At 36.4% G+C, this 13,169-nt stretch overlaps 1 protein-coding gene across 1 annotated transcript in view; it reads right to left on the bottom strand.

Annotated features, from left to right (window-relative positions):
- col14a1a (collagen, type XIV, alpha 1a) overlaps window positions 1-13,169 on the bottom strand; it is a 95,273-nt gene that overhangs the window by 51,832 nt on the left and 30,272 nt on the right. Inside the window, 8 exon segments of the mRNA XM_053494708.1 lie at window positions 3,332-3,467; window positions 6,613-6,755; window positions 7,193-7,237; window positions 8,537-8,669; window positions 10,647-10,789; window positions 11,329-11,455; window positions 12,337-12,476; window positions 12,694-12,823. Coding sequence (XP_053350683.1) covers window positions 3,332-3,467; window positions 6,613-6,755; window positions 7,193-7,237; window positions 8,537-8,669; window positions 10,647-10,789; window positions 11,329-11,455; window positions 12,337-12,476; window positions 12,694-12,823 — 997 coding nt within the window.

The raw sequence follows: 13,169 nt of genomic DNA, 5'->3' as shown, positions 1-13,169 counted from the left end.
GCCTTTTTGTGAAGGTGGAGCGATATTACATGATTAAATAAATACTTAACATCTTTTCCAATGTAAATCTTTATACGTCTAAGGATGTCTGACTATTGTATATATATATAACAGAGTAAAAAGTAAATTATTTTATCCTAAGGCTGGCAATAAAAAAAAGGAAAATGATTAAATGTGTGAATTGAGTGGTAAATACATAATGATACCACAAAGACCCAGGTTACAAATACATAATGCCCTGTTTCCATCTATACTGTTAATGTGCAGTGCTACACAAAAGTCTAAGGCACCATATTATCTTTAGTACTAATTTTGTTATATATGTTTGTCATGTCTGGGGTATTACTGTACAGTATGTAAACCAAACAGCTGTTTTACTTACAGTACTGTGCAAAAGTCTTGGGAACTGCTCTTGAACCTTCTAAGCAGTATTTAAGTAGTTAATAGTTATCAAGACCCTCGCAATTACAAAACAGTTATCAAGACCCTCACAATTAACATCTGGTTAAATATCACTTAATAAAGATGATTTAAGATGAAACGTTTATGTGTGTATGTGGCCATAAGCATGGAGATACAGTACTGCACAGCTGTTTTACTTACAGGACTGTGCAAAAGTCTGGGTCACACACAAAGATATCCATATCCAAAGGCAAAGATTCTAACATAAAAGATTTAAACATAAAAGAGACTTTTTTAAAGAGCACTAAGGAGTAATAAAATAAACAGTCAATATTTGGTGTGAAAACTCTTTGCTTGAAAATGATTAGTAGTGCATTTTTATTATGAAAACTGAGTGTACTGGAGAATATGCCAACACTTGCTGATTTCTATTTTTATGCAAAACCAAGGAGCCTAAACAATTTTTTTTCTTTTCGTCTGAAAACTGGTCTGATATGTAATATGTTGCTTTCTTTAGAGGCATACAAATGTTCTTCCTTAATTAAATATATTTATTTATTTATTTATTTATTTATTTGTTGATTTGAAAATTAAGTTTGGAGTTAATTAATTGTTTTCGTACTGTATATAATAATGCAGACATGATAAACATATGTAACAAAATTTATACTAAACAAAATTAATTTAAGTTCATATGGTGCCTTTGCACAGTGGTGTTAATTATTAGATATGAAAAGCCTTTAGGTATCTTACTGTAGCAAACAAGAATAAAGATGATTGTTTCTATTCGTACAAATTTGTATATTAGAAAAAAAAAACTTCTGTAAATAAAACTTTGACATTTTAAGTGACTGCATGCATAAATGTGTAAAAAGGTTTTTTTAAATGAATAGTCAAAACAATCAACAAATGTGAGGTTCCTCGCCCTGAAAAACTGATGATAGCAAGGTTCCAGATTATAAATTATGTGGAAAATCACAGTTTGCAATTTCTTGAAGAAATGCATTTCTAGTTTTACACTTTTGTTCAGCGATGCTGGACTTATGGAACAATAGACAGTATGGAACCGGGATTATGGATTTTTTCTTTTCTTTTTTTAAATGGTTAAAATTTGACAAAACTTAGGATTCTTCGGTTGTCCTTTGAGCAGAATGCAAAGGGACTGAACTAGAGTTCTTTTAAGAAACATTAAACCTTTAACTATACTAAAGAACACATGAGTAAATAGCTATTACAGGTCTTGGCTTTAAAACCTTACACCCCATCAACTGTCCCGGAGTGAGTCTTCTACAGAATGCATTGCCCTGCTGATACTTCATATAACCCACAACGCAAGCAGAAACAAGACCAGATCAGATTAAAAACCTCATATTAATCAAGATGTTAATGCAAAGAACCAATACAAGCTGCAATTCATTTTCAATTAGAGTTCACTGCAAGGTGTCGTTAACACTTCTAATCAGCGAGTCACAGAACGGTAAATTGTCATTGGAAAGTGATCATTGAGAGACTGGTAAACATAATCAATTCTATCAGAGGAAATAAAGCTAGTTTGATCACTTCATTACTGCTGGGAGAGTGGTGCTATAATGGATGGCTTTCATTAAGCTTATTAAAGAGTAAAATCAATATTAGGTTGCCTGATTGAAAATGCCCTCCACAGGGGCCAAGAATGAACCTCTGGCCTTGGCCAACCGCATCTGCATAAAAAGCTACAAGAATGGTGTGGTATTGACTAATGCTTGCTGTTCAGAGATCTTTTTTTGTGACTTATAGCAGAAGTAAAGTTTCTTGTTACGGCATTGTTTACACTGTCACTCATAGTAGGCTGGAGAGAGTGTGGCAACAAACTGCATTTTTAAATGTGTTTAAATGTTTAGTGGGAAAACATCTGTGGAGAAGCTACAGATGATGTGAGAGAAGTGGATTTTTTTTTTTTACACAAGTACAACAAACGTACATACATAAACACCAAGAAGTACAGCACTATGCAAGAGTCTTGTGCCACCCTTCATATCTTCATATTAAATTTTATTATTTTATGTGGATTAAACTAACAAAATGGGAACATATGTTTTACTGCCACATGCTATAAATAACCCAAAGATACAATTGAAAAATGGTTTGTTTATGTAACAACCTCAGGAGCAACCTCATTTCCCCTCTTTCGTCTGTTCCAAACACTTCATTCAGCATCACCAATATACTAATCACCGGCCTGATAATCTGTCATCATCTGTACCCTTTTTCTCACTGGTTTATGTCTTAAATTAGATGTTTTTATGCGTGAATGATTCATAGGAAACTGTGTGGTTTAACCAACAAAACACATTCCTCTTAAACTGGTCAGGTTTTTGGTTTGTCAAAAATGAGAGCAAAAATCATTCATCAGGAAAGTCTAGCTCTTTGAAAGCAAAATATGACGAAATGAGGGGTGGCTCAAGACATTTGCACAATACTGTATATAGTTTACCTCTTTATATTAAGTTTCCCCTTAACTAACCAGACTTTACTCAATTAGTTAACTTTGACAAAATTAAATCTGAAATGATATTATTATTTTTGCATGTTTTGGGGAGATTTAACGTTGGATTTCATGTAAGGAGAAAGACCAAGAGTGTTAATAAGTTTTTTTTTAATAATGACAAACCAATAATACAGTTTGTGAACTATCATGTGTTCATATGTAAAAGTTATTAGGGAATTTTTGCTATAGGTCTTAGCTGAGCATACATTACATTTGTACCACATTACTTGTATATGCTTTTGTTTAATTTTGTTCTAAAAAAACAACTTTTAGCAGTCTTGCCAATAATGTCAATGTCATGAGTTTTATATTACACATGTACTATAGGTCACTGGCAAGCTATCAACTAAGAGTAATATGTCATCTGTAGTGTAGGAATAGAGGACAAGAGAAACGACTCACAAGTATGGCCAATAGAGGACATAGAGAGCACGCTGACTTCTCCCTCCGGATAAACAGGGTTAACCGTGATTGTGTATTCTGTGTCTGAGAGAAGAGGCTGCAACATCACGGTCTTACTATCACCTGGGACCAGCACCTGGAGGGTGACAGAAATATGGACAGACATGCAGACAGAAATATGGAAAATTTCATATAAAAGTGTGTAAAGAACAGATGAATCTTGGTTTACTTTTAGGAAGGTTCACTTAAGGTGGGCTGCTTAATGAAATGTGGCAGGTACAATTGAAACAAAGGGGGCTATCCATACTGTGGTAGTCACAACTCACAGACACATCATCAATCACAAACACACACACACACATACACACAGACACACAGACACACACTCGCAATCTTAGATCTTTTGGATCAAGCAATACCTGTCTATGTGTCACAACAACATGGATGTCAGGTAAAATTTGTATCAAGCTAAAAAGGATGGAAAAAATGTTTCATAGATAACACTGATCAATTAATCATTATAAGTTGATTTTAATTCTTGTTCTAAATTTAACCTATCTAAAGTAAAAATAAATATAATAATAATAATAATAATAATAATAATAATATTTTTTACTTTTATTAATAAATTAATTAATTAAATAAAGAAATAAATAAAGAAATAAAAGGACTGTCAGTATGTAGGAATACAGTGTCAAGGTATCAGTGTAAAAAGAAGGTAAAATTATTTCAAATAGTTCAAAAAGATTTTCAACAATATTCTTAAAAAATATAGAAAAAAAATCAAACAAAATATAGTCACATTCTCAATTTACAACATGCTTAGGATTAGGATTGTTACATAAAGTATCTAATTTATATCTTTAATGGCACAAAAAATCATTTCTTCATCGAAATTTCGGACAGACATCAAAAACATGCCGCACAGAGAATAGCAAATAAGGATAATGATCTCAATTACTTTGAAAGTGATTTACATTTTTTTTTTACTTTTACAAAAACAGACATCGAGTTCAAAACCAAAGCAGCTTTAAATCGTAGTAACTCATAGTACTAAAAAATTTACACTCATGGGTTTTAGCATTAAATGGGTTTACTTTCCATTAATCTTAAAAAAATAAAACAACTACAACAACTATAATACAGTTGCTTAAAATTAGAAGAGCAAGGACCAGTAAACGTTTTTCATGCTTGTGGTAAATGACTTTACCACTCACAACAGAAATGAACATGCAATTCTTTTAAGTCTTTAAAAAGATCATGATTCATTTCAGCTGCTTTGTGTACAGCCTGTCATGTTTAATGAGCCTTATCAAGCGTACACTCCAGGCGTACAGCCACTCTCCTTGAGGTGCCTGATCCCACAGAACTCCTATTAATGGAGCTGTCCAACAGACATGTGGTGCTGAAACTGGATGACTGGAGCTGCTTTCTTTATCTCACTCTCTCCAAATGTCTTTGAAAAAATTTCTTCAAAATGACTATTTCCTCATATGAAACTTTTCCAAAAGCAATGAAGAATGTATTGTTCTCCGGTCTTCCTCGCATTCTCCCTCATTTTTTTTTTCATCTATCCCTCTCACCACATCTCTGTGGCAGTGACCTAAATGTCAGGTGAAGAGATAATGGAATTTCCTTTGTCCTGCTTCTGCCTCCTTCATCTTTCTTTCAGCTTGACCTGCAGTGTCTCACTCAGAGAATTAAAACTCGAGTGTTCTTGATGGTAAGACGTCCACTCCAGCGCCGAGGTGGAAAATAATTTCAAACTGTTACCTTAAGGATAGCTAAATATTTCATCATCGAAAAAACAGGGGGTCAGACCCCCTCTCTCTGTTGGCCAGATCTGAGTTACAGGTTTAGCTGACCAGCGCCATGACAGACTATAATCTTGCCAAGTCAAGGTCGAACCAATGTCGGTCAGATATAGTTTTAAAAGAAAGTGCATCTGCTCACTATCTCAGAAGTATTTGCAGCTAAGAAATAACTGATTTAAGAGTCTGATGTGTTTATACTACAGGGAAGAGTGTTCAAAATACCCAAAGGGCATTAAGCCAGAGGCATACCTTATAGCAAGTTACAATCGAGGGAGCATAAACATCTCAAGGGCTACCCAAAAAGCACTGCTACATGGATATGCATACCAACTGACAGATAGATTGATACATTATTTTTTTCAGTCAATACAACCAAGCTTAATAGGAACGGTATGTACAAGTGTGAAAAAGGTAAGTCTGGGGGTTTAAAGGCTTATGATTACTTCTGAGATTTCCTTGCTACACAGTGGTAATAAATTTCTCATGTTATATTTGGGGTGAGTGAGAAGAAAATCCTGACATTACGGGATCTCACTGGAATACTATTGCCACTTTTTCTGTGTTAATGATTTTTTATTATAAACAGTAACAGAGTACTCAAGTCATGGTGTCCATGAGATCATCATCCAGACAAAACAAAAACAAGACAAGAAAAACTGACAAGACAATTTTTGGTTTTATGTATGCGTGGGTATGATTTTACATCTTAGTGGGGATCAAATATCTGTAAAAATCTAATGGTTTGGACTTTGGTTATTTCAAGTCATTTATTCATCTTCATCCTGGTAACTGCCTGGTAATCCTGGTCATAATAGAGGATTGGGGTAACACTGGTCGGTGGGAGAATTCACCCCAGATAAGATGCCAGTCCAGCACAGTTACACAGATTTAAACACTCATTTAATTTAGAATAGGCAAGCTACCTACCTGCATGCAATATTTTGCTATTCATCATTTAGTCGAATTTCTGTCATTTTTGGAATAAATGATTTAGGCTAAATTGGAGTTATAGATGTGAATTAGGTCTCTGAAAACCATATAAAGAGTGTACTTCAATAGTTAATTAAAACATAAAAACATTTAAAATAGTACAAAAAAACCTATGAAATCTATCAGCAATTATTGTTGACACTTTTTCAGGTCATTTCTTTTTCTTTGTAAATGTCATTATTTTATACTTTTCTTTTCTTTTAACACTTTGCATTAGACTTTACTGTTTAATTTATAAGTAAAACGTATTATTATTCAATATAAGCAGATGTAATTTAGTTTAGTGTATAAAAATGGTTTGGTAGGAACCCTACAAATTATGCCTGCTTTTTTTGTCCCATGGTATGTTTTACCTCTGCATGGAATTGCCCGTGAATGCTTTCTTTTGGTTTACTGAGATTACGGTTTGGGATATACTGTATTTATGTCTGGGCATCAAATAGGCACTGCATGTCTGTGCAAGCTGTGTGTTCTCACCGACTCTTCCGCACGGTCCCCTTTTTGGCTAACATAGGTCACTCTGTACTGCTTAATATCTGCATCATCCATGTCCCAGCTGACTTGCAGACTGTAAGTGGTCTCATCGTCCACTAGCAGGTTGGTCACCCCCAGCCTCTTCACTGAAGAGAAAACAGCTGAATTAATGATCTCTTCTAATTCCTTAACTCAACTCCACCCCAAAAAGGTATCACAAGTGCACAAAAGGCAACAGCAGGTTGTGAGTCGTTGCTAATGGAAACCTGCCCACTTGCCACTAGACTAATGTGATAAACTATTAAAGCACAAACAATTCTGAAGCACAAATGATTAAGCCACTTAGCAGGCTGTGCCACGGTGCTTTCTCCTGGAGCAGTAAACAATGTTTCTGCTGGAGCGGTAAACAAGTACCATCTGGCTCCTCCAGGATACAAGTCAGAGAAAAAGAAGCAAAGAGACTGGGAACAAAGAGTTCTCTGTCTCTCATTCATTTTCCCAGTGGACCTGAGCGCAAGCCTCCTCAACTGGCCGATTCACACAACACAGCAGCATGGCCAAACACACATCAATCAGCTCTCACCTGGTGGAGTTGTAGTGGGGTAGGCTGTGGTAGTAGGCATGGGTACTAGAAAGAGAGAAAGAGAGAAAGAGAAAGAGAGATACAGAGAGATAAATACAAGGTTTATATTTAAAATTTCAAATCTATTTACATTTTAAAAGATGACTACTGCAACAAGTCAAAACAAAAGCAAAATAATAATATTAGTACATGTACAGTGGCACCTTAGATTGTGAGTAACTTGATCTCTGAGCATTTTGCAAGACAAGCAAAATGTTTTAATGAATTAAAACTTAAGAAACAAGCGAGGACTTGATATACGAGTAGTAAGCATGTGCTAACTGTACTGCCAAGCGTCACGTGATCACAACTGAGCCAATTGTCCTTCTCTCGCGCGTCATTGGAGAGGTTTCTTGTTAAAGATCCAGTTTCTAGAGTCTCTCTGTCAGAAAGCATTGATTTTGGGGCCTCCGAGTGGCATAGTGATAAAGTGCTCGCCCTATCATCCGGGGTTCGCTGGCTGGATGCTGTAACCTCTCACAGCTAGAGGTCTAGAGAGAGCTGATTGGCCGAGCTCTCTCAGAGGGGAGGGATGAGAGGTACTTTGTGCTCCCACATTAATCATTAATCAATTAATAAGTCTGTACAGCCAATCAGGGGCGTCTGTGAGCTCACGCAAGTGGATAGAGCGGATAGTGCTGTCATCCGAGTGTGTTACGCTGCCCACAACAGTGCGTGAGCGAGCAGTTCGAAAAGGTGCAGTCAGCTGGCGTCACATGGTAAAGAGAAAACTCGTGATAGTCTTCGGCCCTCCCGACTGAGTGGTAGTAGGAGCCTTATGTGGAAGCCGCCTAGTGACGGGGAGGAATTGGACACGACTAAATCAGGGAGAAAATCAGGAAAAAATAATAATAATAATAATAATAATTAAAAAAAGAAAGCACTGATTCCACTATTGTGTGGGCGTACACACGAGTGAAATTAGACAAGTTCCTTGTTAAATACGTTTCCAGACAAAGCAGTGTTTCCATTAGTGTGTGTGCGTGTGTGCTTGTGCGTGCATGTGCACACACATGTGTGTCAAAGTTGTCCTACACAAAAGAAGGCTTTTGGCCCTTCTCCTCTCGCCTTCACACACTAACAAAATCACTGCTCTGTCAAGATTAGGTTAGGTTAAATTGTCTTATTTTTACTTTACAGCAGTGATTCTGTTACATATGCACGAGTGTCATTGGAGAAGTCTTTGTTAAAGAAGTTTCCAGACAGAGCACACGTGTCTGTGTCAAACAGACAGCAGACAGAGCAGTGTTTTCTTTCCAAAATCCATCTAGAACAACCAAAAAAAGGATCACTGATCACTCTTACATGTGGTCTCTAATGCAGGTACAGCACTGCTCTCAGCCTCATCTCTGTAGACAGCGGACAGGAGCACTTCATACTCAGTAAGAGGAGAAAGATCATTTACCACGTAGGTTTTCATGCTGCCCGGTACAATCACCTTTACAACACAAACAGAAAAAAAGTTGTATAAATCACATATTAATAAACAACCATGACTGACATAGCCTGAATTTAACATTTCGAAAATGCACAATTTAATATATGCAAGAGATGTTCAAGTTAAAACCAGGACTTTTGATTGTAAAAAAAAAAAAACAGGACATAGTTATGATAATATAAACAACCTTTATTCCTCTATATAATCCCCTGCTACACTAATGCATTAATCCCAGCGTTTTACTAGTGCTTGGATACCATAAAGGTGGGAAGTTTCCTTAGTATGCCTCCTTCACTACTAAAATAATAGTCTCCCAGGAACTCCCTTAATGGCCCACACATGTGGAAATGGCTTGATGCAAGGTCAGAACTGTACTGGATATGTTATGTTAAGCCTATATTTTGTCACATAAACATTACTGCACCGGCAAATTCCTTTCTTTGCATATCGCAGGTTGTTAGGAAACAGGGGTCAGAGTTCAGGGTCAGACATGATACAGAAGTGTTTAGGGTTAGGAGCTCAACAGTGGCTGGTGCTTGAACTGCTCACCTCAGTAACTCAGACCCTTAACACATTGAGCTACAGTGCGGCAATAAATCTCAGCCAAGTTCTTCTAATACGCAAGTGGTGTTCGAAATGATTGCCTGTACAGTTTCCACAGACAGATGCGTCTCTATTGAAAGCTGGGGACAAGTTACCATTCGATTTTTAAGGTTCTGAATGGTTACGAGAATGACTGCAGTGTCCTCCAGGCTACCTCGGTGGGGGATCATCATTGATGAACATATGGCCCTCTTTATACTGTTTTCACCATTCAGATGTTTTACTACAGTTGAGAGTCTGATCACCGTACTTCTTCTCTAAATGTCAATGGTTTTTACAGTATGTCTTCATAAGAAATTGTATCGCAAGTCCCGTTTTTTGACAGTGCTTATTTCTGTTGAATGGAATTAACGAATGAATAAATAAATTTGAATTTTGCGCCTCATTAAAACCTTAATATTTGTTTACAAATATTATATAAAAGCACCATAGTTTAAGTTTAACTTAATGGAAAATGCAACACCACCAAAATACCATAAAAACAAGTAAAGAAACCACTGAAACAAAAAGATTGTTTAATATACACATGATTATACAAGCATTAGTTTCTGGTATTAAGTTTCATCAAAGTAAGTCTAGATATTTTGTAAGAATATGTCAGCAGCTGTGGGTCATGGAGCTGCGGTGCCATTCCAGTCCCATCTCATGGCATGTCATTATTTTCTGCTCCGACGGCTTTCAGTAAACATATTGACCTGCAGCGCTATCTGTAAAGTACAGCTGCACCGACTCCCGGCCAGTCATAAAAACCTCTGATGCATTTTACTACACACATATACACACACAATGCTCTACACCATGTACTGTATTGCAACAAAGAATTGAAATATATTTAATTAGATAAACATGTCTGATATGGGTTTGTACTGATTCGTGATGGTATATAGAATAATAAAATGAAAAAAATTATATCAGAATTGTTGATTAGGGGAAACAGTGTCAGCTCAGGTACCTAACAAATATCTTGATTTCAAATTCCTTTATCTACGTTCACTTCAAAAAGTCCTATCTCCTACTCTGGCGTGATCAATTATTTAATTCCAACTGTCAGTAATTCATGGCAGAATTGTGTGGAGAGAAGCTGCATGCTCCTGAAACTGATGAGAAATGCCTCACTGGCAATGTGTTTCAAAACACTTTTTGTAGCAACTGGGAAAATTAAATTCTAGCAGACAGTATTTCCCGAATATCATGTTCAGGTGAAGGTCAGCGAGATTGGATGTTTCAGCTCTGTGGCATTTATCTTTGCACCAAACAGAACCGTGTGATGATAAAACTGAGGCACTGACATCTCCTCCGAATGCCTCTAGTGTTCTGTTGATAATATATGATTATTACAATGCTTTTCAATATACACCATGCTATATTTCTGACCTCTTTAGTGTCTCCTCCTCCTCCGAAGGGTCTCCAGGCGAGTTTATAAAGTTCCACGCCATCCCCTGGTTGTGTCCAGCTGACTCGAAAACTATTCGGAGTCACCTCATCGATCCTAATGGTCCGTGGAGCTGGAACGAGTTCTGTGTGCCATCAAGATAGAGAACTAATCAAGCAGTCTTATTATCCAGAAAACTAAAACATATATTTGTGCATAAAAAAATGACTCTTGCACTATTCTGGCATACAGTCTTGGTCTAAGGTAAGCCTACACTGATATCTGCATTTATTTTTTATTTTTTGCTTGAACATAATCTGCAAATTAGCATATGTTTGATTGATTTTAGCCATGAGTAAACTTGCTGAAACAGCTGCTACGCTTCCTTCTTAAAGACAGAGGAAAGCTATACAAATTTTTTGTGTGCTATTAAATTACTGCGATGACACTGGCAGGCTGCCTGTGAAAATGATGGTACAGATCCATCACACTGTGGACTGTGGATAATGAATGCTTGCTGAGTGTAATAGACTACTGTATCAGCAATAGTACTTCATCTGATAAAAGGAAGGCTTTGGGACAAATCTGAGCTTAGACCAGAAGAAAACGCAACTGCAAATTATACTGCAAATTCATTTTTTTTATGATTGTGGTCTTTATGGACCTTAAACAAACTTTTCTTACTTGTAGTGAAGACACCCTTTAGGGGTTCTGACTGATCCCCATTGTACACTGCAAACACAGACACTGCATACTCGGTTTGGGAGGCCAGGTTTCTTAGGTACACGTTAGAAACTGGACCGATTTCAACCTGAGTTACAAAATGCAATCGTGTTAACAAACCAGAAACAAACCAAGGTTACATAAAGACCAAGGTACATAATCTTATTCTGTTATTAAATATATAATAATATTAATAATAATACACTTCTACCATTATGTTCCATTAGGCCAGTATATAGTGCATAATGAGTAGTAGTTAGTGCCAGGTCCTTTTGTAGTTCTACAGAAACTTAAAGAACCATTTAACGGTTGTTTGTAAAAAAAAAAAAAAAAAAAAAAAAAAACATTTCAGCAGTTTTAGGAGTACATAATCTGAAAAAAATTTTTTTTTCACTTTTATACTGTTAATGTTTTGTACTGTTTCTTTACTGACATCATTGTTACAGTATGTGATAGTGGGTGATCTACAGGGTTGGTAGCTGTCATGTATAGATAGTTCCTAGGTGGGAATTGGTAAAACCAAAATAAAATAATAAATAAAAAAAAATTATTTACAAAATAGTAAAACCTGCTGCTATCTGCAATAGCCTGATGTCAGATACCACAGTACACCTTTCATGTTATGGCTGATCAGTGTATATTATGTTATACAGTATGTATATAGTATATGTAGCTAGCACAATCAGAACATAAGCAAGCACACTGAAGGGTCATAGGTACTGTAGTAAGATATTGACACAATAATTGTATTTTTTACCTCTGTCTATATACTGTATTATCTCAACTGATTTGAAATTAGGCAGTTTAGAACTTAAGTTTAAACTCAAGGATTTTAACAAAAATATTATATTAAGTGTTTATGAATTACAGCAATCTTTTTACAATGTTCTCCAAATTTACAAAAACTATTTACAGTATCCTTGTCTAAATACAGTACATATGCACCTGACCGTATCTACTTCAACCAACCTCGTTAGTTTCTGCACCATTACTTTTGACGTACTCCAGTCGATACCCTTTGACTGTGCTCGACGGTGTATCCCAGTTAAGCCGCACAGAGTTGTGGTCCACCTCAGTGACACGAAGATTACGAGGAGCCGTCAGAGCCACTGAACATACACATGAAATTAGGCAATGCCCAGAGCTCAAAAAATGACCAGTCATTTTAGTTTTAGTTCACTTTACTTGCATCCTACTGAGTCACCAGTGGACGTCTTAAACAACAGTAAATGTTAGAGAATGCAATCCAGAAGACTTACAGTATTATGTAAAATTACATTGAGCTGTAAGCATAACTGTGTGTGAGCCAGGAAGAAAATCACTCACAGGTGGTCTCCTGCACAGTAGCAGGATCGCTGGCCTCATCTCCAAACATGGCATAGACTGTCACTGTGTAGTCTGTATCCGGGCTTAAACCCACCAGCCTAAAGTCTGTCACAGTGTCTGCTACTTTGACCTGCAACACAATACAAGTCCACCACAGGCATCTTTAAAGGATTTATCAGGGCTTCAAGCCACTTGCTTCCTCAGTGGTTTATTAATGAAAACTCCATTTAGTCAATGAGGACTCAGCACACTTTATGCATCACAATAAGCGTGAAGGCATTGATTGCTTAATTTAAATGTTCTCAAAGTAGAACAGTCAATAAATGTGGCTCAGGCTGCATATAACTAAAAACAGCAGCTTAGGAGAAAGCAAACATCTGGTAGGAATGCATAAATAAATAAAATAAATAATGATCACTGATTGATCGTTTTTCTATCAATTCCATCTTTATGTTTTGACATGGAATTAGATGCTT

The sequence above is a fragment of the Clarias gariepinus genome, chromosome 4 (assembly GCF_024256425.1).
Source record: "Clarias gariepinus isolate MV-2021 ecotype Netherlands chromosome 4, CGAR_prim_01v2, whole genome shotgun sequence".
Classification (NCBI taxonomy): Eukaryota; Metazoa; Chordata; class Actinopteri; order Siluriformes; family Clariidae; genus Clarias; species Clarias gariepinus.
Note: the sequence above shows the minus strand (reverse complement) of the source record. Positions and strands in the feature narration are given on the sequence as shown.